Genomic DNA, 24,525 nt, shown 5'->3' on the forward strand with positions numbered 1-24,525 from the left:
CCTTGGCATCTGCAAGGCGGGTGTCCGAATTGGCGGCCTTGTCTCACAAGAGCCCCTATTTGATTTTCCATGTGGATAGAGCAGAGTTGAGGACTCATCCTCAATTTTTGCCTAAGGTGGTTTCTTCATTTCATATGAACCAACCTATTGTGGTGCCTGTGGCTACGGGTGACTTGGAGGATTCCAAGTCCCTGGATGTAGTCAGGGCCTTAAAAATTTATGTAGCCAGGACGGCTGGGGTTAGGAAAACAGAGGCACTGTTTGTCCTGTATGCAGCCAATAAGGTTGGCACTCCTGCTTCTAAGCAGACTATTGCTCGCTGGATCTGTAACACGATTCAGCAGGCTCATTCTACGGCTGGATTGCCGTTACCAAATTCGGTAAAGGCCCATTCCACTAGGAAGGTGGGCTCTTCTTGGGCGGCTGCCCGAGGCATCTCGGCTTTACAGCTTTGCCGAGCAGCTACTTGGTCGGATTCAAACACTTTTGCAAAATTCTACCAAGTTTGATACCCTGGCTGATGAGGACCTCTTGTTTGCTCAATCGGTGCTGCAGAGTCATCCGCACTCTCCCGCCCGTTTTGGAGCTTTGGTATAATCCCCATGGTCCTTACGGAGTCCCCAGCATCCTCTAGGACGTAAGAAAAAATAAGATTTTAAACCTACCTGTAAATCTTTTTCTCCTAGTCCGTAGAGGATGCTGGGCGCCCGTCCCAGTGCGGACATATTTCTGCATGACTTGTATATAGTTGTTGCTTACATAAGGGTTATGTTACAGTTAAGATCAGTCGTTGGCTGATACTGGTTTGTTCATACTGTTAACTGGTTGCGTATAGTCCAGATTATACGGTGTGGATGGTGTGGGCTGGTATGAATCTTGCCCTTGGATTAACAAAATCCTTTTCTCGTACTGTCCGTCTCCTCTGGGCACAGTTTCTCTAACTGAGGTCTGGAGGAGGGGCATAGAGGGAGGAGCCAGTGCACACCCATTCTAAAGTTCTTTATAGTGCCCATGTCTCCTGCGGAGGCCGTCTATACCCCATGGTCCTTACGGAGTCCCCAGCATCCTCTACGGACTAGGATAAAAAGATTTACCGGTAGGTTTAAAATCGTATTTTATGTCGCAAGAACAGCTTGGATAAGGAAAACATAGGCTCTGTTTTTCCTGTGTGCTCCCAACAAGTTTGTGTGTCCTGCTTCTAAGCAGACTATTGCGCGCTGGATCAGAGGGGCGATTCAGCACGCTCGTTCCACGGCAGGATTGCCAATACCAAAGTCGGTAAATGCCCATTCTACTAGAAAGGTGGGCTCATCCTGGGCGGCTGCCCAGGGGGTCTCGGCTTTACAGCTTTGCTGAGCAGCTACTTGGTCAGGGTCAACCACATTTGCTAAATTTTACAAATTTGACACCTTGTCCGATGAGGACCTCATGTTTGGTCAATCGGTGCTTCAGGGTCATCCGCACTCTCCCGCCCGTACTGGAGCTTTGGTATAATCCCATGGTACTGAAGTGGACCCCAGCATCCTCTAGGACGTATGAGAAAATAGGTATTTAATACCTACCAGTAAATCCTTTTCTCCTAGTTCGTAGAGGATGCTGGGCACCCGACCCAGTGCGTAGTTTACCTGCAGTTGTTAATTTGTAGTTCCACTAATGTTGTGTTACGATTATTTCAGCATGTTGCTGCAATTGTTCATGCCCGTTGGGGTGTGTTATGTTGAATGCCATGTTGTGCGGCATGGTTGAGGTGTGAGCTGGTATGAATCTCACCGTTAAATTAAAAGTAAATCCTTTCCTCGAAATGTCCGTCTCCCTGGGTACAGTTCCTATACTGAGGTCTGGAGGAGGGGCATAGAGGGAGGAGCCAGTTCACACCCTTGAAAAGTGTTAAAGTGCCCTTGCTCCTGCGGAACCGTCTATACCCCATGGTACTGAAGTGGACCCCAGTATCCTCTACGGACTAGGAGAAAAGGATTTACCGGTAGGTATTAAAATCCTATTTTACATATATAGCTATACTGAGTATTACTTTGTATTGCTAGTCCAGTGCAGTTTTAGGATATATAATTTCTGCATGGTACGTTTGTGACTATATATGTGTGTGTGCATGTAGCTGCTGCGTGGCTGCCATCTCGGGTATTTCACTCTGCTTGCTACTCGTATATATTGTAACCTGAGGGGGCTAAGTGCGTCAGGTTTATAAACTGATATAGGCTTTTCACAAGATATACTTGCTGTTTATTTTTCTTTGTGATTTATAGTCCCGATATATCTCTTGGATTCCCGGTTTGTGCTGACAGGAAAAGTCACACTACTCTTGGATTTCTTGCTAAGGTAAATCGCTGCTAAGATTGTACTAGGTTGCCTGATGTTGTGCTTCTTATTATGTTGGCTACACGAGGCAATGGAACTGGGGCTTCTCCCACATTGTGTGGTGGTGATGCTGCAGTCACTTTTGAGGACAACATGGCAGCTGAGAGTTCAGGTTCAGGGGGTTCTTTACCCCCCCCCCCCCCCAGTGGGTCTGTAGCACCGGGGGCAACTAATAACCCACCTTGGGCTACCTTCTCCACGTTGTTGAATACGCTAGTAACTAAACTTACGCCCCCTGTGGGACCTCCTATACCACTGCAGCAATTTATGGTCTCTACTGTCAATCCGCCGTGGGCGGATCAAATCTCAACACAGTTACAGCACTTGAACCGTTCACTGGCTAAACATAAGTCTCACTCTCACCCACCTAAGACTAAGTCATCTTCTAAACGGGCCGCTACATCCTCTCAATCCACCGCTGTCCCGGACACATTCTCTGAGGAGGATGGTGCGTATACTGATCCCTAAGACACTGACTCTGATGTTTCTGAGGTGGAGGGCAAGTCACTGGTGGATATCCCTGATTTGATTGAGGCTATCGGGCTCATTCTGCAGGTCTCTGATGATCCTGATCCTGAGGCTGTCTCTAAAAATCTGGACAGATTTAAATGTAAGAAAGTGGTTAAACAGGTTTTACCTCATTCTCAACACCTGGCGGACATACGTCAGGAATGCTGGGAAAATCCAGGTTCGAAATTCACACCGCCTAAGAGACTGTTGGCTCGCTATCCTCTCTCTGCGGAGCTATGTAAAAATTGGGAAACTCCTCCGCCTGTAGATTCTCATGTCGCTCGCATGGTAGTTTCCTCAGCTCTGACAGTAACTACCGTAACATCTCTGAAGGAACCGATGGATAGGTGTGTGGAGGGTTGTTTAAAAGCGATCTATACCCTAACGGGGGCTATGCATAGGCCAACCATTACAGCAACGTGGGCTGCTGAAACTGTTGAAGCATGGGCTCAGGAGCTGGAGGCGGAGCTGCCTTCCAACATTTCTGATCATGCTAGACAATGTCTCTCATATATTGCCACGGCTTCTCTGTACCTTAAGGAGGTGGCTTCTGATGCCAGGGTGCTGGCGGCCAAAAGGCTAAAAGTACTTTCCCTCGGCCCTTTCGTTCTCCAGGTAAAGCAAAAGGTCAGGCGTACCCGAAGCAGACTCGTGCTTCCAAACATGCCAAGCCCAGACCGAAGCAGGCCTTGGCTGCCCGTCAGCCTGCTTCCAAAACTGACAAGCCTGCCGCATGACGGGGCGGGCCTCCCTCTGAGGGATCCCAGGGTGGGGGGCCGACTTCTTCTAGGTTTTGCCCAGGAATGGTTAAAGACCACTTCGGATACCTGGGTAAGGGAAGTCGTCACTCAAGGTTACGCCGTACCCTTCAAGAACCGTCCCCCTCATCGATTTTGCCTGACAGATGTGCCTTTGGATCTGATGAAGGCAAACACTCTCCATTCGGTGGTACAATCCCTCCTGACCACATGAGTGGTGGTACTGGTGCTTCTGGCTCAGCGAGGCAAAGGGTTCTATTCACCGCTGTTTCTAGTCCCGAAACTGAACGGGTCCTCGCGGCCCATTCTCAATCTCAAGTCCTTGAACAAGCACATGAGGATCTCCAAGCTTCGTATGGAAACTCTTCGCTCTGTTGTTCTGGCCTTAGAGCCTGGTGACTATATGGTCTCCCTGGACATACAGGATGCCTACCTGCATATTCCTATTGCAGTGTCTCATCAGCAGTACCTGCGGTTTGCGATGGGCAACCTTCACTACCAATTACGGGCATTACCCTTTGACAACGGCTCCCCGAGTTTTCACAAAAGTAATGGCGGTCATGACTGCTACACTCCGCCATCAAGGGGTCAGGATCCTGCCGTACCTGGACGATTTGTTAATCCTGGCAAATTCCCCAGAAATTCTCCTGTGTCATCTAGATCTGACTGTCCCGGTCATGACAGCCCACGGGTGGCTTGTCAACTGGAAGAATTCATCTCTGGTTCCTGCTCGGAGCATGGTACACCTGGAAGCGTTATTGGACACTCACAACCAGTGGTTGTTCTTGTCTCAGGAGAAGGTCCTGAAACTTCAGGAAAGGATTTGATGCTTCCTATCTCATCCGCAAGTGTCGATTCATTCGGCAATGCAAGTGGTAGGTCTCATGGTGTCGGCTTTCGACATGGTGGAGTATACTCAATTCCATTCTCGCCCTCTGCAGAAATTGATTCTGTCCAAGTGGGACGGCCTGCCTCACTGGATCAGACACTGAGATGGTGGCTTCGGGACCATCAGTTGAGCAGGGATATCCAACTGGGTCCTACTAACGACGGATGCCAGTCTGAGAGGTTGGGGCGGGCTGTTGTAACAACACTCCCTTCAGGGTCGGTGGACCAAGGAGGAGTCTCTACTCCCGATAAATATTCTGGAATTGCGGGCGGTGTTCAGTGCATTGACAATGGCCCAGCATCTAATTCAGAACAGACCTGTTCAAGTACAATCGGACAACGCCACCACGGTGGCTTACATCAATCATCAAGGCGGCACTCGAAGCCGCATGGCAATGAGGGAAGTATGAAGGATTCTTCAGTGGGCAGAACGCCATCTGCCGGCCATATCCGCAGTGTTTATTCCGGGGGTCCTGAACTGGGAAGCGGACTATCTCAGTCGTCAGGACGTACACGCCGGAGAGTGGAGCCTCCATCCAGAAGTGTTTCAGCTCCCCCTGGACAAGTGGGGTCTCCCAGATGTGGACCTAATGGCGTCTCGACACAATCACAAAGTTCCGGTCTTCGGAGCAAGGACAAGGGATCCTCAAGCAGCGTTCGTGGATGCTCTGGCAATTCCATGGAACTTTCGGCTGCCGTACGTTTTCCCTCCGGTGTCACTCCTGCCCAGAGTAATACGGAAGTTCAAGCAAGAAGGAGGAAACATACTTGTGATCGCTCCAGCCTGGCCCAGACGGCACTGGTTCTCCGATCTGCAGGACCTCTCGCTAGATTGTCCCCTTCTACTTCCACAACGACCAGACCTCGTTCAGGGCCCTTGTGTTTACCAGGATTTGGCCCATCTGGCTTTGACGGCGTGGCTCTTGAAGCTTCCGTCTTGAGGGCCAGGGGTTTTTCTGAGGCGGTCGTTCAAACTATGTTGAAGGCCCGTAAGCCGGCTTCTGCTCGGATTTACCATAGGGTCTGGAACGCTTCCTTTACTTGGTGTGCGTCTCACAATCATGACGTTTTCAAGTTTAGTACGGCCAAACTATTGGCCTTCCTACAACAGGGCCTGGACTTAGGCCTTCGTCTGGCCTCCCTCAAGGTTCACATCTCTGCCTTATCAGTTTGGTTTCAGAAAAAGATTGCTGCCCTATCTGATGATCATACCTTCACTCAGGGCATGTTGTGGATTCAGCCTCCTTATGTGCCACCTGTGGCCCCTTGGGATCTGTCAGTGGTTCTGGAGGCCTTGCAAGAGTCTCCATTTGAACCTTTATTGCTTCAGCTAGAAGGGTCTCGGACTTGGGTGCCTTATCCTGTAAGTCCCCCTATCTGATTTTTCACCGCGACCGGGCGGTTCTTAGAACGCGTCAGGGTTATTTACCCATGGTGGTGTCTTCCTTCCACCTTAATCAGGAGATTGTGGTTTCGGCCTTTAATTCTCCTGAGGCATCATCTAAAGAGCAGTCTTTGGATGTGGTACGGGCTCTCCGTATCTATGTGAAGAGAACTTCCTCCATTAGGAAATCAGATTCTCTTTTTGTGTTGTTTGGTTTTCACAAACGTGGCTGGCCTGCTAACAAGCAAACCTTGGCCAGGTGGATTAGAATGGTGATTGCGCATGCTTATGTACAGGCTGGTCTTCCAGCTCCTGCTACCATCAAAGCCCATTCTACTCGGTCTGTAGGACCTTCTTGGGCGGCCCGCCGTGGAGCAACCCTTGAACAGTTGTGCAAGGCGGCTACGTGGTCCTCAGTGAACACGCTCATAAGGTTCTATGCCTTCGATACTTCCGCTTCCCAGGATGCTTCCTTTCGACGCCGGGTTTTTGTGCCCGCTGCAGTGTGTCCCCTCCCATAAGGAACTGCTTTAGGACATCCCCGATGTTAATCCTTGTGGAGCCCAGTGTACCCCGCAGCAGAAAACAAGATTTATGGTAAGAACTTACCTTGTTAAATCTCTTTCTGCGAGGTTCACTGGGCTCCACAAGGCACCCACCCTGACGCACTTTGCTTCTTTGGGCTGATAAGGCATTAGCCGCTGACACCCTCCCCGGTGGTGGTGAGTGCGTGGACTATGTGGCTGTTTATGATTGTTGTCTCTAGTACCTGCTACTGCACTGGGCTGGTTAACAAAACTGAGCTCCTGTGCACGGAGGCGGGGTTATAGAGGAGGCGGCGCTGTGAATCTTGGGAACAGTCAAAGCTTTGAGCCTGTTGGTGCCTCAGATCAAGATCCTACTCTAATCCTTGTGGAGCCCAGTGTACCTCGCAGAAAGAGATTTTAACAACGGTAAATTCTTACCATAAATCTCGTTATTCTAGTTAAAGCTTATGTTCTTATCGCAGTTAGTACTGGGAAATTAGTAATGTATAACAGAAGTATAAACAGCCCTGACCTCAAAATACAAAATATTCCTAATTTAATTTTCTTGATGTAAAACCCACACTCTACTCCTATATTACAGGGCCTGATGGAGAGTTGCAAGTAATTGGGCATATGTGTTGCCAAAGAGAGTGCACAGATAATGTGTATATTTACTTGTGTGTAGTACTGCACATCTAGTGTACCCACCCTCTATGTATGCATAGTTTACTGCTTGTGATCATCATCAATGCACTTACCTGGCCTGATTCTGAGTAAGACAAGTTCAAAGAGTATGATTGTCACAATTTTCTGCAGACTGCATATGCACCACAAACAGCAAACGTGGCCAGCACATGCATGGTACAAAGCTTCCGCCGTGGCAAGGCTATAGGATCTTGAGCAGACATAGGGGGTAATTCAGACCTGATCACTGGGCAGCAATTTTTGCTGTCCTGCGATCAGATAGTCGCCGCCTACCAGGGGAGTGTATTTTAGCTGTGCAAGTGTGCGAATGCATGTGTAGCAGAGTTGCACAAACTTATTTTGTGCAGTCTCTGCGCAGCCCAGGACTTACTCAGCCGCTGCGATCACATCAGGTTGTTCGGGACCGGAATTTACCTCAGACACCCTCCCTTCAAACGCTTGGACACGCCTCTGTTTTTCCAAACACTCCCTGAAAACGGCTAGTTGACACCCACAAATGCCCTCTCCTTGCGATCACCCGTGCGATTGCTTTTTTCGCATCATCCCGTCGCTATGAACCGATGCCCAGTCCAGTTGTCTGACGTGCCTGCACATTGCGGTGCATACGCATGAGCAGTTTAGACCTGATCACAGGCTGTGATGAAACGCAGCCTAAAGATCACGTCTGAATTATCCCAATAGCCTCCCATGGAATGGGCATTTCTTGTTGCAACTGGGAGGTTCCATGCAGACGCACAGAACATACACCCATTGAGTGCCTAATTATGGCTTTAACCGGGAAAACCGAAAGAGTGGGACGTTGCATATGCATGAAGCCGGATACTCGTATAGCTACATGGATACCTGCATTAGCATAAGGTACTAGATCTGGAAGCTGCAAACAGCCGCAAATGCCTGCACGTTGTGTCTGACTCAGAAGCAGGCCCATCCTGTTGAATTCCATCTACACATGCTCACTGACCTTTGCCCAGGTAAGAACTTTCTTTTACAGCCCAGTGTCACCTCTTCACATGCAAGTGTGTGAGTAGTACTCTGCAGTCATTGCTGCTACCTGACCAGTACTTTTCTTTTTCTTTTCCAAAATATATTTAAGGCTCTGCAGAGTACAGTTAAAAGTACATGTAGCATTTACTGTAGCACCATGTTGAACAGCTATGGAAAAATTACACCAGGCACGAGCATATAGGGACAAAAGAGACGTGAACATTCCCTAGGTAGAGCCTAAATATTATTAATACGCTAAAAAAAAATAGAAAAAGAAAATACACATTAGCGATCGGCCGGCATCCCGCACCTCCAGCAATCTCGGACTCGATCATATCCCGCCGCAAGGGTGAGAGAAAGGGGAGATAAGAAAAAGATACTGTAGTTAAATGATATATGAATAGAAGGAAAAATAGGTTGTCTAAAATTTAGGCTAAATTGTAATAGGGTTCTGGTCTGCTAGTAATTAGTAAGAATACTGTGAGCAGTGCCAGATTAAGGTCGACATGGGTCTGGAGCTGAAATTTAGGAAGGGCCTACTGTGTGCCTCAGCAGGAGGTGTGACAAGCACTGCGGTGGTGTGATTAGTAATGTGGGGGTGTGACCAGTGTGGTGTGGGTGTGAACTAAATAGGGGGTGTGGCTATTTCGATGGAGGTCAAAGCTAGTTCCCATCTTAAACCACTTAATAGTGGTGCTATATACTGTTAGAAAACTTTGTGACCACCATATAATACAGAGCATCAGTGACCACCATATTATACAGAGAGTATCTCCGTAACCAGCATTTAATACAGAGAGTATCACAGTTACCGCCATATGATACAGAGAGCTGTATCAACATGCAAAGAAGGTGGAATGGGGAGAAATGATGGGGCAAATCAGAGCAGGTGTGGAAAGATTAGAAAAGATGTGGGCAATACAGATGAGATAGGGAAAGGGGAGCAGAGATAGGGGCAAAACAGCAAACAGAGAACTGAGGGCTCATGGGACGCAGTTACAGTTACTTATTAACACAGACATCTTACTGACACAGGCACACTTGCAGACAGACGCCGCTTACCAACAGACACCCCTTACTGACAGATACCACTTACTGATACGGACACCACTTACCTATACAGACATCTCTTATGGACAAAGATAACCCTTACGGACACAGACACCTCTTACTGACAGACAGACTTACTGACACAGACACCCCCTACTAACAGAGATACCCCTTGCTTACAGATACCACTTACTGACTCAAACACACTGATATACACTTACTGACACACACACACACACACACACACACACACACTTACATACACAGACACTCCTCACTGATACAAACACATTTACTTACAGATACCATTTACTAACAGACAACCCTTACTGACACAGATGCCACTTATTGGAACATACAAAGTTACTGACACACACCTTACTAACACAGATACAACTTACTGACAGAGACACATACTGCGACACCCCTTACTGACACACACTACTGACTGACAGATACCACTTATTGGCACATACATAGTTACTAACACACACCCCTTACTGATACAGATACAACTTACTGATACCCCTTACTGACACACACACGACACAGATACTGCTTACTTACACAGATAAACTAACAGCATCAGACACCACTTACTGACAGACACTACTAACTGACACACACAACACAAATTTACTGACATAGTCACCACTTACTGATGGACATTACTTACTGACACACACGCACAACACAGATAAACTTACGGACACAGACAATACTTACTGATACACACAACGCAAAACCTACTGACACAGACGCCACTTACTGACACACACAACACTTACTGACATAGACACCACTTACTGACAGACACTACTTACTGACACACAAACATACACACAACACAAAGCTTACTGACAGACACCACTTACTGACACACACACAACACAAAACTTACTGACACAGACACCACTGACAGACACTACTTACCGACACACAAACATACACACAACACAAAGCTTACTGACACAGACACCTCTTGCTGACACACATACACACACACACACAACACAAAACTTACTGACACAGACGTCACTTACTGACAGATACTACTTGCTGACACACACACAACACAAAACTTACTGACACTACTTACTGACACACGCACACACACACACAACATAAAACTTACTGACACAGACACCACTTACTGACACACACAAAACTTACTGACACAGACACCACTAAGGAGGAGAGGAGACCTCAGGGCCTGGTGTGAGCTGTGACTCACCGGGTTTTGCATGCCCCCTCAGCTCTGACATCCAGGGAACCAGCTCTCCTAAGACAGCAGCCTCCTGCCCAGACCCTTCCCATCTTTCATGAGGCATTTTCTTTTTGGGAAGCTGCTATGGGAATGGTAAGCTGCAGCATTTATTTTGGCTGGGCAAGGGGGCAGGGCCTCAGGTCGTATGGGGATGGGGCTTTGGTCAGGACCAGGGCGGACCTAAGAGCAGCCCCAGGGGTGGAGCCTCAGATGGATACAGGAAAAAAGGAAAGGCAGCAGGTTTAGTTTGTGGTGGCGTGAATGAGGTGAGTGTGCTTCTCTGCGTGATTACAGGAAATATTTTTTTCCTGTCACCACTGGCTGTAGGGAACTCTGGGCCTATTTTCAATGGGGGGCTTAGAGCTGCAGCTCCATCCACCCCATTATTAATGCGGCTCTGACCGTGAGGTGTGTTGGAAGCATCGCCGAAAAGCTAATTTAGTAGATAGTGGGAGTGTTTGAATATATTCGCTCCAACATTGAAATAATTTCTTGAGTTTGCCTCCGAATGCAGATTAATCTTTACACTGATCCTTGATGATTTGGTTGGCTAAATGTAGGTCATCCTCCAAAGAGGAGACCCGCTATTCTATATTATTGAAGCATTTTGAGTGTTGATTCAGCTGAGCTAAGGTGGAGTCTGTGACCTCCTTTAAACCTGCTATTTTTCATCCAAAAGGGGCTCTTTGCTTTGGTGTTGTGGTAGCTGTATGGCTGCGTTGAGATTTAGAGCGAGAGGTGGCACAGTCAGACTCTAATGCTGGGTACACACTGATATATCTACAGATATACACACTGCCTGGTCCGGTCCGTCGTGACTGAGGTCACAAACTGGGCAGGTATTTACATGCGCCCGCCCAGTTCAGCCGTCAATCACCATCGGCTGCTGCAGGAAATGTACGGGCAATTGGCTGACCACCCATACACACACAGCGATGCACCAATTAATCTGTAGATATATTGGTTATCGTGTGTGCTGCAGGGCCGACGCAATATGTCTGTAAATGATGGCATATCGTTGGTACACACTGGCCGACAGGCCAGCGATATATGGCTGTTCAATAGAACGGATGCTACATCGGCCAGAGTGTACGCCCCTTAAGGGAATTACAGTGTGGTGTCCTTCTGTTGTGCTGAAAATGAGCTGGTAGGAGTCATGGAGTGACTCCTAGAAATCTTTTCATAGAGCATATGAGATACAGAAGTAGAAGGGTAAAATGTTGTGGTGAATCAAATAAATGAGGGACAGCCACATGTCTGGGTTAATAAATGTCCATTCACATCACGCTCCCAGTTCTAAGAGAGAAGCATGTTAGAACACAGACTGCTCCCATAGCATCCGGGTGGAACAGGGGGACCTTGTACAGCAAATGTAGATAAAGAACTGGGAATTCAGGCAAAAATGCCACTTGTGTATATACTAGTGATGAGCGGGTTCGGTTCCTCGGAATCCGAACCCCCCCGAACTTCACCCATTTTACACGGGTCCGAGGCAGACTCTGATCCTCCCGCCTTGCTCGGTTAACCCGAGCGCGCCCGAACGTCATCATCCCGCTGTCGGATTCTTGCGAGATTCGTATTCTATATAAGGAGCCGCGCGTCGCCGCCATTTTCACTCATGCATTGGAGATGATAGGGAGATGACGTGCAGCGTTCTCTCAGTTGTGTTCAGTGTGCTGCAAATATCTGTGCTCAGTGTGCTTTATTGTGGGGACTGGGGACCACCAGTATTATATAGTAGGAGGACAGTGCAGAGTTTTGCTGACCAGTGACCACCAGTATTATACGTTCTCTGACTGAAAAACGCTCCATATCTGTGCTGCATTGTAGTATATACTGTAGTAGAAGGACAGTGCAGAATTTTGCTGACCAGTGACCACCAGTATTATATCAGTACGGTACAGTAGTCCACTGCTCTACCTACCTCTGTGTCGTCAAGTATACTATCCATCCATACCTGTGGTGCATTTTAGTTGTTGTGCGCAGTATATATAGTAGGAGGACAGTGCATAATTTTGCTGACCACCAGTATATAATATATAGCAGTACGGTACAGTAGGCCACTGCTCTACCTACCTCTGTGTCGTCAAGTATACTATCCATCCATACCTGTGGTGCGTTTTAGTTGTGCGCAGTATATATAGTAGGAGGACAGTGCATAATTTTGCTGACCACCAGTATATAATATATAGCAGTACGGTACAGTAGGCCACTGCTCTACCTACCTCTGTGTCGTCAAGTATACTATCCATCGGGCGTGGCCACGGCAGCAACGGAGTAGGGAGCGGATCTCGGGAGCTCCCCGAACAAACTTCTCCTGTCACCCATCCTGACCCTCCTGGTGAGCCTGCCCGGGCTGCATACCTCCCCTGTGCTGCCGTGCGCTGCGGGAGGCCGTTTGTCGCGGTCTCCGGGACTCGAGGGACGGTGCTGGCTGATTTCCGGCCCTGCGGCCTAGGCCTCCTCCGGATCCCCGGCCTCGATTTCGGCGCCCTCGGCCGCGGAAAAACCGGAGCTAGAGCGACGGGAAGATTACATCCGCAAACACCCTAAGAAGGCTGGGGGGTGGAAGCTGCCTCTCCTCTCCCAGTTTGGCTGCGGCCCGGAGCCCTAACACCCAGAGAAGAGGAGAAAAATAAAAGGTACCTCTGGGGAAGGGGAAGAGACACTGCGGCCATTTTGTGAGAAGGGAAACTGATCTCCATGCTTGGAAGGGCTGCTCTCATCTCTGCTGCCCAGTGATCTATTTATGCACACAGGAACTTTTTTCATACATTCTGATATCTCCTTCTACTACTCTCCTAATAACTATGCTAATACCTACCTGAGATTGGAGACAAAGCCAGCTATTTATATTGCACGGCCCTCCCAATATAACATCAGGAACTGCACATAGATCAGATCTGCCTACATTGCTGTGCTGCATCAGCCTCCCACAGTGTACTACGTACCATCATCCTACTTTATTCCTCTGACATATTGACTGGACGATTGATTCCCGCCACTGATTATACGTGGCCTGGCTGCGCCCGTCATCTAGCTACAACCCTATACTATAGCCTTACTCTGGGAAGAGTGTGACTGCTCCCGCTCAACATGGTGGGGGGCGGCCGGAGTGCGGCCGCGGCCAAACTTGAAAAATTTACCAGACAACCCAACCCTAGGGCTGCACCGGCTCCTTCTCGTGAAGCCTCTCCAATACATTCGACCTCCCCTCCTGAGACAGCGGTTAATTCCCCGGAAGCAGTGGGGGCGCCGTCTATTCAACAAGTGCTGGAGGCTATAGCCGGCAGTGAACAACGTCTCTCCGATAAGATGGAAAAGGTGCAGTGTGATCTCTCCTTGCTCCGCCAAGATGTACAACGTATCCGAGAGCGAGTGGGTGAGGCGGAGACACGGGTCTCCAACCTGGAAGATTTATGTGGCCCCCTTAAGCGGTCCGTATCCACGGTGACCCAGCAGGTCTCCTCACTTCAAACCAAGCTCTTAGACATGGAGGGACGGCTGCGTAGGAACAACGTCAGATTCGTAGGCCTGCCTGAAAAAGAAGAGGGTTCGCAGCCGGAGGAATTCCTTGAATCCTGGCTTAAAGAAATGTATGGCGCTGAGTCCTTTACGGCCCAGTTTACGGTGGAGCGAGCACATAGGATACCATCTCGGCCTTTACCCCCAGGAGCCCCTCCTCGCACCTTCATCGCTAAATTCCTGCACTATAAGGACCGTGACTCGGTTCTCCGCTTAGGTCGCACGAAGGGCCCACTGGTCCGCAATGGAGTCAAGGTGTCGGCCTTCCCGGACTTTGCCGCAGATCTCCAGAAGGATCGTGCCCAGTTTATGCCCATCAAAAGACGACTGCGAGACCTTAACATTTCATATTCCATGCTGTTTCCCTCGAGGCTCCGAGTCGTGGCGGATGGGGAGACCAAGTTTTTCAACTCCCCTAGAGAGGCGGCCCAGTGGCTGGACAGATTTGCACCGGGTGCTCGGCAACTGGCTCCGGACTGATCTCCTATGAAAGCAGCCCGGGACCTGGTCTGCCGGAGGCTTGATCATGGTTCGGGGAGCCCCCCCTCTTTGCATTGGTGGCTCAAGACTTGCACGGCCAAGCGGCATTGGTCAGAGAAGGTTGGAGGTTCAGCTAAGAATCTAGCCTTCCTAGCGCTTGGTAGTTAGCTTGATTGTTCGGGATATAAGTATGCCGAAGTTCGGGGTGGTATACGGGGTGGGAAAGGTTAATTGGGAAGCTGCTAGTTGCGCCTCCCTTTGCTGTTTTTGGGGTTTTATTTTTTTCTTTAGTTTGTTATTTTTCTTATTCAAGTATTTACTGAGGCAAGGATGTTTTATATTCAGATGCTATGGCTTACAATGCAGGGCTCATATACGTCATGTTTTGTGGGTGTTGATAATGCTTATACTCAAAATGTATTCTGGGAGAGGTCCATCCGGAAGGTGTTTAGAGCATATAGGGGGTCATGATTAATCTGAAAATTCTGGCATGGAATGTTCGAGGTCTGAATAACAACATCAAACGTTCTTTGATACTTAATATGATTAAGAAATATGACCCGGATATTGCATGCCTCAGTGAGACCCACTTGGAGGGACATAGGTTACTGTCCTTACGACGGGCCTGGGTGGGCTGGGCATATCATGCCTCCCACTCCTCCTTTTCTAGAGGTGTCTCCGTTCTGATTAAAAAGACAGTGCAGTTCGAGTTGATATCGATTAAAACTGACCCGTATGGAAGATATGTATTTATAGAGTGTAAGCTGAACTCCCAGCCATATTACATCTTAGCAGTGTATGTCCCCCCTCCGTTCTCATATAATGTGCTGCAACAAGCTGCGTCCTTCATAGCTCCCTCCCCTAATACCCCAGTGATTTGCTTGGGGGATTTTAATAACGTCCTGGATATGTCTATGGACCGATGGCACTCCCCACAGGCTGCGCTGGTGGGAGGTGGTCCTACCAAGTTTGCGGATTTTTTGAATAGTTTGCAATGGGTAGATGTGTGGCGACTTCGTCATCCCGCGGCTCGTCAGTTCTCCTGCTTCTCCAGCACTCATGGCTCCTTCTCCAGAATTGACCTGATGCTGGTGTCCCCCACCCTCGTCCCTAGGATAATTGACGTTCACTACGAGGCTCGAGGGGTTTCCGACCACTCCCCTCTGATGATGACTCTTGCTGTGGAAAGTCAGAGGGGGCACTCCTATTGGAAATTGCACCCCTCTTGGCTGACCCAGCTGGGGAACTGCGGTGACTTGGAGACTCAATGGGAGGGGTACTTTGGCGACAATGTAGGGTCTGCCCCGGGTACAGTAGTTTGGGACTCGTTTAAGGCGTTCTTGAGAGGATCATATATTGGACGAATAGCGGCTCATAAAATGGCCTCTAGGGAGAGAGAACAGGCCCTTGAAAAAGATGCTAGGGACCTAGAGTCCCAATATCTATCTGACAGCGCCCCCGCGACAAAGACAAGATGGCTGATGGCTCAGTCAGTTTGGTTGGCCCACCTGTCTGATAGAAACTCTCGCTCCCTTCTTTTTAAAGCTACTAATATATATATGCAGGCTGATAGAACGGGAGGCCTCCTGGCCCGTCTTATACATTACGATCGTCCTGGGACCACAATCACCCAAATGTCCGGAGCGGATGGCTCTCTTGTCGACACCACACCGGACATTGCGCTGTTATTCCGTTCTTACTTCTCTGAGGTTTATAATTCACAGTTGCAGCGCTCTGCTTCAGATCTGTCATGCTACATGGGGGGTGTTCCGCTGCCCGCGCTCTCCTCTGAAGCCCGAGAGCTGCTGGAGGCACCTTTGACGTTGGAGGAGGTGACTGCGGCCATTGGTATGTCCCCTAATGGCAAGGCTCCGGGATGTGACGGAATCCCCTCCGAGGTATACAAGAATCATATTGATTTTTTTGGCCCCAAGCTGCATGCCCTGTACTTAGATATATTTGCCAGTAACGATCTCCCCCCCTCCATGTCAGAGGCAATTATAATAGTGATTCCAAAACCCGGTAAAGACCCTAAATCTCTGGACTCCTATAGACCGATTTCCCTGATTCCCACCGATGCCAAGATCCTGGCAAAGATATTGGCAATACGGCTCAACTCAGTGATAACCTCCCTAATTCATCCGGACCAGACCGGCTTCATGCCAGGAAAGTCCACGTCTATCAATTTACGTAGACTATATACCATTTTACAGCTCCCGCATGAATCCCTCTCTGACTCGGCTGTGGTCTCGTTGGACGCGGCCAAGGCCTTTGACAGCATTGAGTGGGCTTATTTATGGGAGGTGTTGGCTCGTATGGGATTTGGACCCAATTATATAAAATGGATTAAACTATTGTATCAACATCCGACTGCCAGGATCTTGGTGAACGGTTATGTGTCCCCATCTTTTCAATTGACCCGAGGCACTAGGCAGGGTTGCCCCCTGTCCCCTACGCTGTTTGCCTTGGCCATCGAGCCCCTGGCATGCTTGATTAGATCGCACCCGGATATTGTGGGAATATGTACAGGTTCACGTGAGGATAGGATAGCTCTATATGCCGATGACATGTTGATGTTTTTGCAGGATTACACCAGGTCAATGCCCAGCCTGCTGAGTGTGATAGAAGGCTTTGGAGATCATTCGGGCCTTAGAATTAACTGGCCTAAATCATACATTATGCCAGTTATAGGCCCCCCTCCTACTGTTTCCAGAATCCCCCTGCCTTTGAGTTGGACGGTACAATTTAAGTACCTTGGAATCCAAATAACTAATGACCCTTCTGATTTTGTCCCCCTGAATCTAGATCCGACCACTCAGTGGGTCATGGGCAAATCTAAGACTTGGTGTAAGCTTCCACTAACGGTCTCTGGCAGGGTTAATCTCATTAAAATGATTATACTCCCCAAGCTCCTGTATATTATTCTCCAATCCCCGGTGTATATCTATCCAATATTCTTTAGAAAATTGAATAGCGTTCTGTCCTCACTGATCTGGGCTAATAAAAGACCTAGGATACAGCTAAATACCCTTACCAGACAGAGATCTGACGGCGGCCTGGCTCTACCTAACTTTCAGATATATTACTTCGCTGCTCAGCTGACTCATATCACTATATGGGCACAAAACTCGGGGACTGACTCTTTGCATTGTGAGTTTATCCGTTGTTACTTTCCCTACCTCTCTCCTATGCAGGTGTTACTAAGTGGGAGCATAGCTAGATTTCTTCCCCCTATCATTTTTCAGGCCCTAAAGATTTGGCGGGCCCTGAGAGACCTTTTGAGATATGACGACCTAGACCCGGATACCCCCTTGTGGTACTCTGACTGGCTCCCTGAACTGCATGCACTTGAGGGGCGGGAGGTGTGGGCCCCTAGATCGGTGATATCTGTCTCTCAACTTTATCTAGATAATACATTAAAATCCTTTCAACAACTGAGGGATGAGTTTGACCTACCCAATTCCTACTTCTTCAGATACCTCCAGCTTCGGCATGCCCTCCAGACCCAATTTGCTGAATCACCTCCGCGAATCCTCCCATTTCCCATCAAGACATTTGTGACCACTTTGGGTCAGGCTAAGATGGTCTCACTTGCGTATGGATATCTTCTTACCAAGCTCCATACGGACCCTTTGACGCGTCTCCGTGGAAGGTGGGAGGAGGATTTGGGTCTAATAAATGAGGAGGACTGGGCCCTCGCTTTAGAATACCCTGCTAAGGTTACCAAGTCCCTTAGATATCAGCAGATCCAATTCTTCATCTTACACAGAACATATATGACTCCAGCTAGGCTGGCTACGTTCGGGACGGGCAGATCTAATCTCTGTCCTAAGTGTGGGGGGGCGGTGGGAACATTCTGGCATCTGGTGTGGGATTGCCCGAGGTTGAGGGTGTTCTGGTCGGGGGTCGGGTCAATTCTGGAGAGTACGGGAGTGCCTGGCGGACTGCTTACCCCACAATTCTGTATCTTGGGAATGGGGTGCCTTGCTCCTGGGTCAGTTTCAAGGGGTCTCTATGCTCTAAATGTATGTGCCTTGGCTAAGGTTTGCATTGCAAGAATGTGGATGGCCCCCAAAGGACCGTTAATATCTGCACTTAAGGCCTTAATTAATGACACTATAATTAAGGAAAGATATGTTTACATGAAGCAAAGTGCATCAGCTAAGTTTGAAAGAGTTTGGTCTCCATGGCTAGATTCCCCCCACTCTCGTCTTGTTCCCCAAATATAGTAGACACTGAAGTGCAAGCTTGTCAATAACCTAATGCGCCTGATGTGTACTGAGATGATGACGGCTGGGCCCTGCGAGCCCTCTTACTTACTTATGTGTATGACTAGTGGAGCCCTGAATCTAACTCTCCTTCTTAAATTGCCTCCCTTGCCCTTTCTTTAGTTGTTTGTTATTTTCTTATAGTTTAGGTTGCGGGTTTAAATATAAAAATTAATGAAGACTAATATAGATGGTTGCGGACTTCGTAGATCATGAGAGTCTGAACATTGGGAAATCCTAGTATACATCTTTATTGAAAATATTCTGATATCCTATTGATGTAGGATATGTGTAAAACATGGCTTTGATTCAACATGAATGGATGTAATGTTTGAGATATGATTATGATATGCAATGTCTGTACCTTAAATCTCCAGACTATTGAATAAAAATTACTTTATTAAAAAAGTATACTATCCATCCATACCTGTGGTGCATTTTAGTTGTGTGCAGTATATATAGTAGGAGGACAGTGCATAATTTTGCTGACCACCAGTATATAATATATGGGATCCGGTCTGAAGATCGACAGTGTCTAGGTCGACATGTGATAGGTCTAAAGGTCGACATGAGTTTTTCACATTTTTTTTTCTTTTTCTTTTTTCATACTTAACGATCCACGTGGACTACGATTTGGAACGGTAAAGTGTGCCGAGCGAAGCAGTAGCGGAGCGAAGGCACCATGCCCGAAGCATGGCGAGCGAACGCGGTGCACTAATTTGGGATCCCGGTCACTCTACGAAGAAAACGACACGACCTTTAGACATGTTGACCTAGAAACCCTGTCGACCTTCCATCCATGTCGACCTAGTGACTGTCGACCTATAGTGGTCGACCTAAACATTGTCGACCTAGACACTGTCGATTTGATGAACCACACCCATAATATATAGCAGTACGGTACAGTAGGCCACTGCTCTACCTACCTCTGTGTCGTCAAGTATACTATCCATCCATACCTGTGGTGCATTTTAGTTGTTGTGCGCAGTATATATAGTAGGAGGACAGTGCATAATTTTGCTGACCACCAGTATATAATATATAGCAGTACGGTGTAGTAGTCCACTGCTCTACCTCTGTGTCGTCAAGTATACTACAAAAGTTCAGTAAAATGACCCAAAAATCAAAATTAAAAGCGTCTGATGAGAAGCGTAAACTTGCCAATATGCCATTTACGACACGGAGTGGCAAGGAACGGCTGAGGCCCTGGCCTATGTTCATGGCTAGTGGTTCAGATTAGTGATGAGCGGATTCGGTTTTACTCGGTTCTCAAAACCGAATCTTATTGGCTATCCAAAACACGTGACATCAGTGAGTCAATAAGATTCGGTTTTGAGAACCGAGTAAAACCGAATCCGCTCATCACTAGTTCAGATTCACATAAGAATGGAAGCACTCATCCTCTCGCTAGAAAACTGCAGTGCCACTCCTAGATGGGCCAGGTGTTTGTGTCGGCCACTTGGGTCGCTTAGCTTAGTCACCCAGCGACCTCGGTGCAAATTTTAGGATTAAAAATAATATTGTGAGGTGTTCAGAATAGACTGGAAATGAGTGGAAATTATGGTTATTGAGGTTAATAATACTATGGGATCAAAATGACCCCCAAATTCTATGATTTAAGCTGTTTTTGAGGGTTTTTTGTAAAAAAAAACACCCGAATCCAAAACACACCCGAATCTGACAAAAAAATTTCAGGGAGGTTTTGCCAAAACGCTTCCGAATCCAAAACACGGCCGCGGAACCGAATCCAAAACCAAAACACAAAACCCGAAAAATGTCCGGTGCACATCACTAGTATATACTCATTTATGCGCTAGTCTTTGGCTATCTTAAATGTACAGGAATATGAAAAAACATTAATCCCTGTCTAATAAAATTCCTATTTGACTCTAATCAGATATCGTGACAAACTGTATACTGTATATTTCTTATATTTATGGAAAATGATGACACAAAAACAATTGTATTGCCGCAGGGGTTGGTTAAGGGAGTAGAGGTAATAAGGGGGATAGAGCAAAAAAAGGTATTCGAATGGTACACATGTTGCAGCACGAGAGTTAAAATTAAGGGGAGAAATTGAATATGCACCTACAGTATTCATGTCAAAGTAAGGCACAATGGGGCAGATGTATTAAGCCTGGAGACATCACTGGTTTATCACTTCCTTATGCTAAGTGCAAGGTGATAAACGCACCAGCCAATCAGCTCCAGTATGTAAATGAACAGTTAGGAGCTGATTGGCTGGGGCGTTTATCACCTTGCACTTATCACTGGTTTATCACTTCCTTATGCCTTCTCTAGGTTAATACATCTGCCCCAATATTCTAAAAAGGTTAAAGGTTAAGAAAATGTAACTGGTAAATAATTATAAAATCATAAAAAGGGAAGTACTAACAGATAAAGGTAATGTAAATGGATTGGATTGCAGTGTCATGTAGACCCTAAAATCGGGAAGGGGGGAGGAAGGAGAGAATATTAGAATTATATTTATTTTTTGAAAAGGGGGGACTGGACTCGTTTAAAGTGTATGTACATGTATGTAATGTTTTGTATATATCAGATATTATAATAATCAATTATAATGAAAATCATGGTAATAGTCATTTACTTGTTAGACTCGGATGAAGCATTTTACTTAAAAAACTTGAATGTATTACATTTATTTTGTATGATATCATATAAAACATACGAACACTGCCTATCCTATACTGTAATAGACCCTTAACTACCTACTCCTGTAATACACTAGCTGTCCTACCTCATTCATTTGCAATGGAATCCATGTGAAGGGGGAATCTGTATGCTCTTAAATGAAGTTCTATGTTACATATCTTATATGAACATATCTATTATAATATACTCTTCTGTCTCTTAACTAGGTGCTTATAACAGGCTGCTCCCCTACATTCTCATGGGGAGCCTGACTGTAATCATTGGAGTCTTTGTGTTGTTGTTCCCAGAAACTTTTGGTAAACCTCTGCCTGAAACTATGGACCAGACACCAATCATAAAAGGGTAAAAATCATTAATTATTTATATATAATATGTATAATCTTGGTTTGCACATTGGAGGATATGTTCCAAGGCCCTTATTCAGCAAGCATCGCTTAAGCGTGCGATCGCATCTGGCCGTTTTTCAGGGCCCGTTCTGCGCAGACTGGGCGCTGCGTTCGCATTGCAGTGATGCGAGCGAGGCAGTTGCAGGGCAGTCAGAGGCCGGTATTGTGGCAATTAGCATGCTGGGCGGCCCCCATCATGCGAGTGTTAGCAGTTGCAGTTTTGCTAAAATAGCAAAAGTGCTAATTTCTCTTTGTCCATATGAGAATTGACAGATTAGTAACCTGAAATATCTCAAAACTCTGTAACTGTTAGTCCATGGAATTAAAAAATGTGAACTCCCATGGTCCGATATAATAGGCTGCTGTTTTTTAATGTGCCGTGATTTTGGTGCGATTGCAGTCCGATTTAAAATTACAATCTTTACTAAGGCAAAAGCAACCTGATTTTGCCTTACTAAACATTGCCATATGAAATCTGAATGCCAGATCGCCAAAATCTTGTCATTTTTAAATCCTGGTACCTGCTGTTACATTCGGCCCCTAGAGTCTCTTGCATATAGAATTAAGATGTTTTAAAAAAACAATTGTTATACATTGGCCTCCTTCATTGACATGTGATTGTCTAATTTTCCTCACAATTTTATGTTAATTAAAACAGAGATCATTAGCACTGTCTCCTAGATTTGAAAGCTCTATCAGTTTTGGTTGAAGTATGCCTAAAAACTGAGGTGTAAATGTGTGGCCCGAGCTGGTTACCTCAGAGAGCATAGTAAAAAATCAACTCATTTCTGTGGGGAAAAATGCTGTATGAAAACAGGAGGAATTTAATAATTTCAGTCACACAAAAAGAAATCTATGTGTGTATAAGTTATTTCACAAGATGCCAAATTTACAGTTAATGAGTAATTTATCAAAAAATGATACTGTATAGAGGCATATTTCTGAGGTCTGGTGAGAAGATAAGTGGAACTGCTATCCGTCATCTGATGTCAGCTTTTGGATACAAAACACTAGCCTGCCTAATTTAATTGTTTTTGAATTATAATGTCCCTTGAACAGTGTCTTTATTAATTGAAGATTATTTTGTCTATTTACAGGCTGCGTTGCAAAAGGAATTCCCATAAAGATTCTCGCGAAAATCTAGAAGACAAAAATGCCATCATTTTAATGTCCTCAAAATTTTGATAATAACTTTTCTTTTCCTTGTAGTTTTTCTGGTATTGTCATGTCTATCTGATCTGTGTACTATGCATCTTCAAACTTCTAGCCGCCAAAAAACAAAAACAAACAAGCCATAAAACTTGAATAAAACTTCAACATTCCAACAAATGTGGACAGCACTGAGAGTAGCTGGAGCCTCCCACAAACTGAGTGCCGGAGCAGGGAGCTGACGTGTTGTTGGCTGTCTATGCCTTTATCACCTTCCTAACACAAGAGTGATAGAAATCAATGCTACAATTTGTGTCACCAAGTGCCACATCGTTTTCAAAGTTTGCAAATTGTTTTTGATTTGTATTTTAAATCTGGCAATAATTCTTTATATTATACAGTGTCCTAGTCAACACACGGTATTAAGATTGAATTTTATTTTACTAGTGTGTCTATTCCACTTTCTTTTTTTTTTTTACTTTTTATATTGTGAATGGAAAACCATGACACTTAAGGAACTTTATTTACTGGCATTTTTGTGCTACAGAAATGTAGATTTTAAAGGGGATTTCTTATGTAAATATATAAAATATGACCAATAATCCATTCTATTAATTTTACTATTGCTACTGTGTTTGATTGTATATAAGTACCTCTTTACATGACAAGACGGCTGTTCTGCCAAGTATCATTGTCTGACTATTTATTCCAAAATCGTGATTGCTGAAATTGTGGATGGCTCCTGCCGGCATCTTTTTGATAACGCCGCCGACACGCCCCCTGTTCAGGAGCCACTGCCCCCGTTTCCCTGCTGCCGCCCCCGCAACGCTTCATCTCCGCCTTGGAAATAGAGTGTTGCCGCCCCGCAAATGCCTCTGCCTGTGAATCTGGCAGTGGCATTTGCATTTACTGCTTGTCATTGTCAGTAAGTGCAAGCTCAGGATGGGCCCTGCGCATGCCCCTGCATCGTCATATTTTTTGCATTTGGATTGCGAATTGCTATTCAACCTGAATGAGGTCCTATGTGCCCTTTGTGTGGGTGCCGCAAATGCCTTAACCAACAGCTCTGGGTGCTTACCCCGGATTCTATGGATTAACGTGTGTTCGCAGGTAATTTACTGTGCAAGGAAAAGGGGGTGTAATTGAATAGCCCCTTGCGATAAAGCCGAAAGCTACCACCCTTTTCCCTGCACTGTAAGTTACAGCAGATAATTGAATCCGGCCCTCTGCTTCTGACCTGATTATTCTCATGATCTACAGTGGTGGTTCCCAAACTTTTAGGAATCACTGCGCTCTAGAGTATCAGTATTTTTTTCACGGCAGCTGTAGGCCAAAAGTATTTAATTTAAAAAGAGATATTAAATTTGGTATTGTGTTTATATGTCATCCTTAGGTTGAATTGTGTGGTGAGGGACAAGATTTGCTTCTGTTTGTCCACATATTTTATGACTGACAGCCACCAGCACTGGTTTTGGCTATTACACGGACCATAAATTATTTTAATTGATCCTGGACCACCAATCCAAGGCACCCCTGCAAGTGGCCTGAGGCACCCAAGGGTGCCTAGGCACACAGTTTAAGAACCACTGCTCTACAAT

At 46.4% G+C, this 24,525-nt stretch overlaps 1 protein-coding gene across 1 annotated transcript in view; it reads left to right on the top strand.

Moving 5' to 3' along the window:
• The window catches only part of LOC134933180 (solute carrier family 22 member 4-like), a 265,361-nt gene extending 241,748 nt beyond the window's left edge, over positions 1 to 23,613 (top strand). Inside the window, exons 9-10 of the mRNA XM_063928193.1 lie at positions 21,599 to 21,734; positions 22,876 to 23,613. Of these exons, the coding sequence (XP_063784263.1) occupies positions 21,599 to 21,734; positions 22,876 to 22,963 (224 nt within the window). The 3' untranslated portion in view covers positions 22,964 to 23,613. The remainder of the gene's footprint in view (positions 1 to 21,598; positions 21,735 to 22,875) is intronic.
• The last annotated feature ends 912 nt before the right edge of the window (positions 23,614 to 24,525 follow it).

The sequence above is a fragment of the Pseudophryne corroboree genome, chromosome 6 (genome assembly GCF_028390025.1).
Source record: "Pseudophryne corroboree isolate aPseCor3 chromosome 6, aPseCor3.hap2, whole genome shotgun sequence".
Classification (NCBI taxonomy): domain Eukaryota; kingdom Metazoa; phylum Chordata; class Amphibia; order Anura; family Myobatrachidae; genus Pseudophryne; species Pseudophryne corroboree.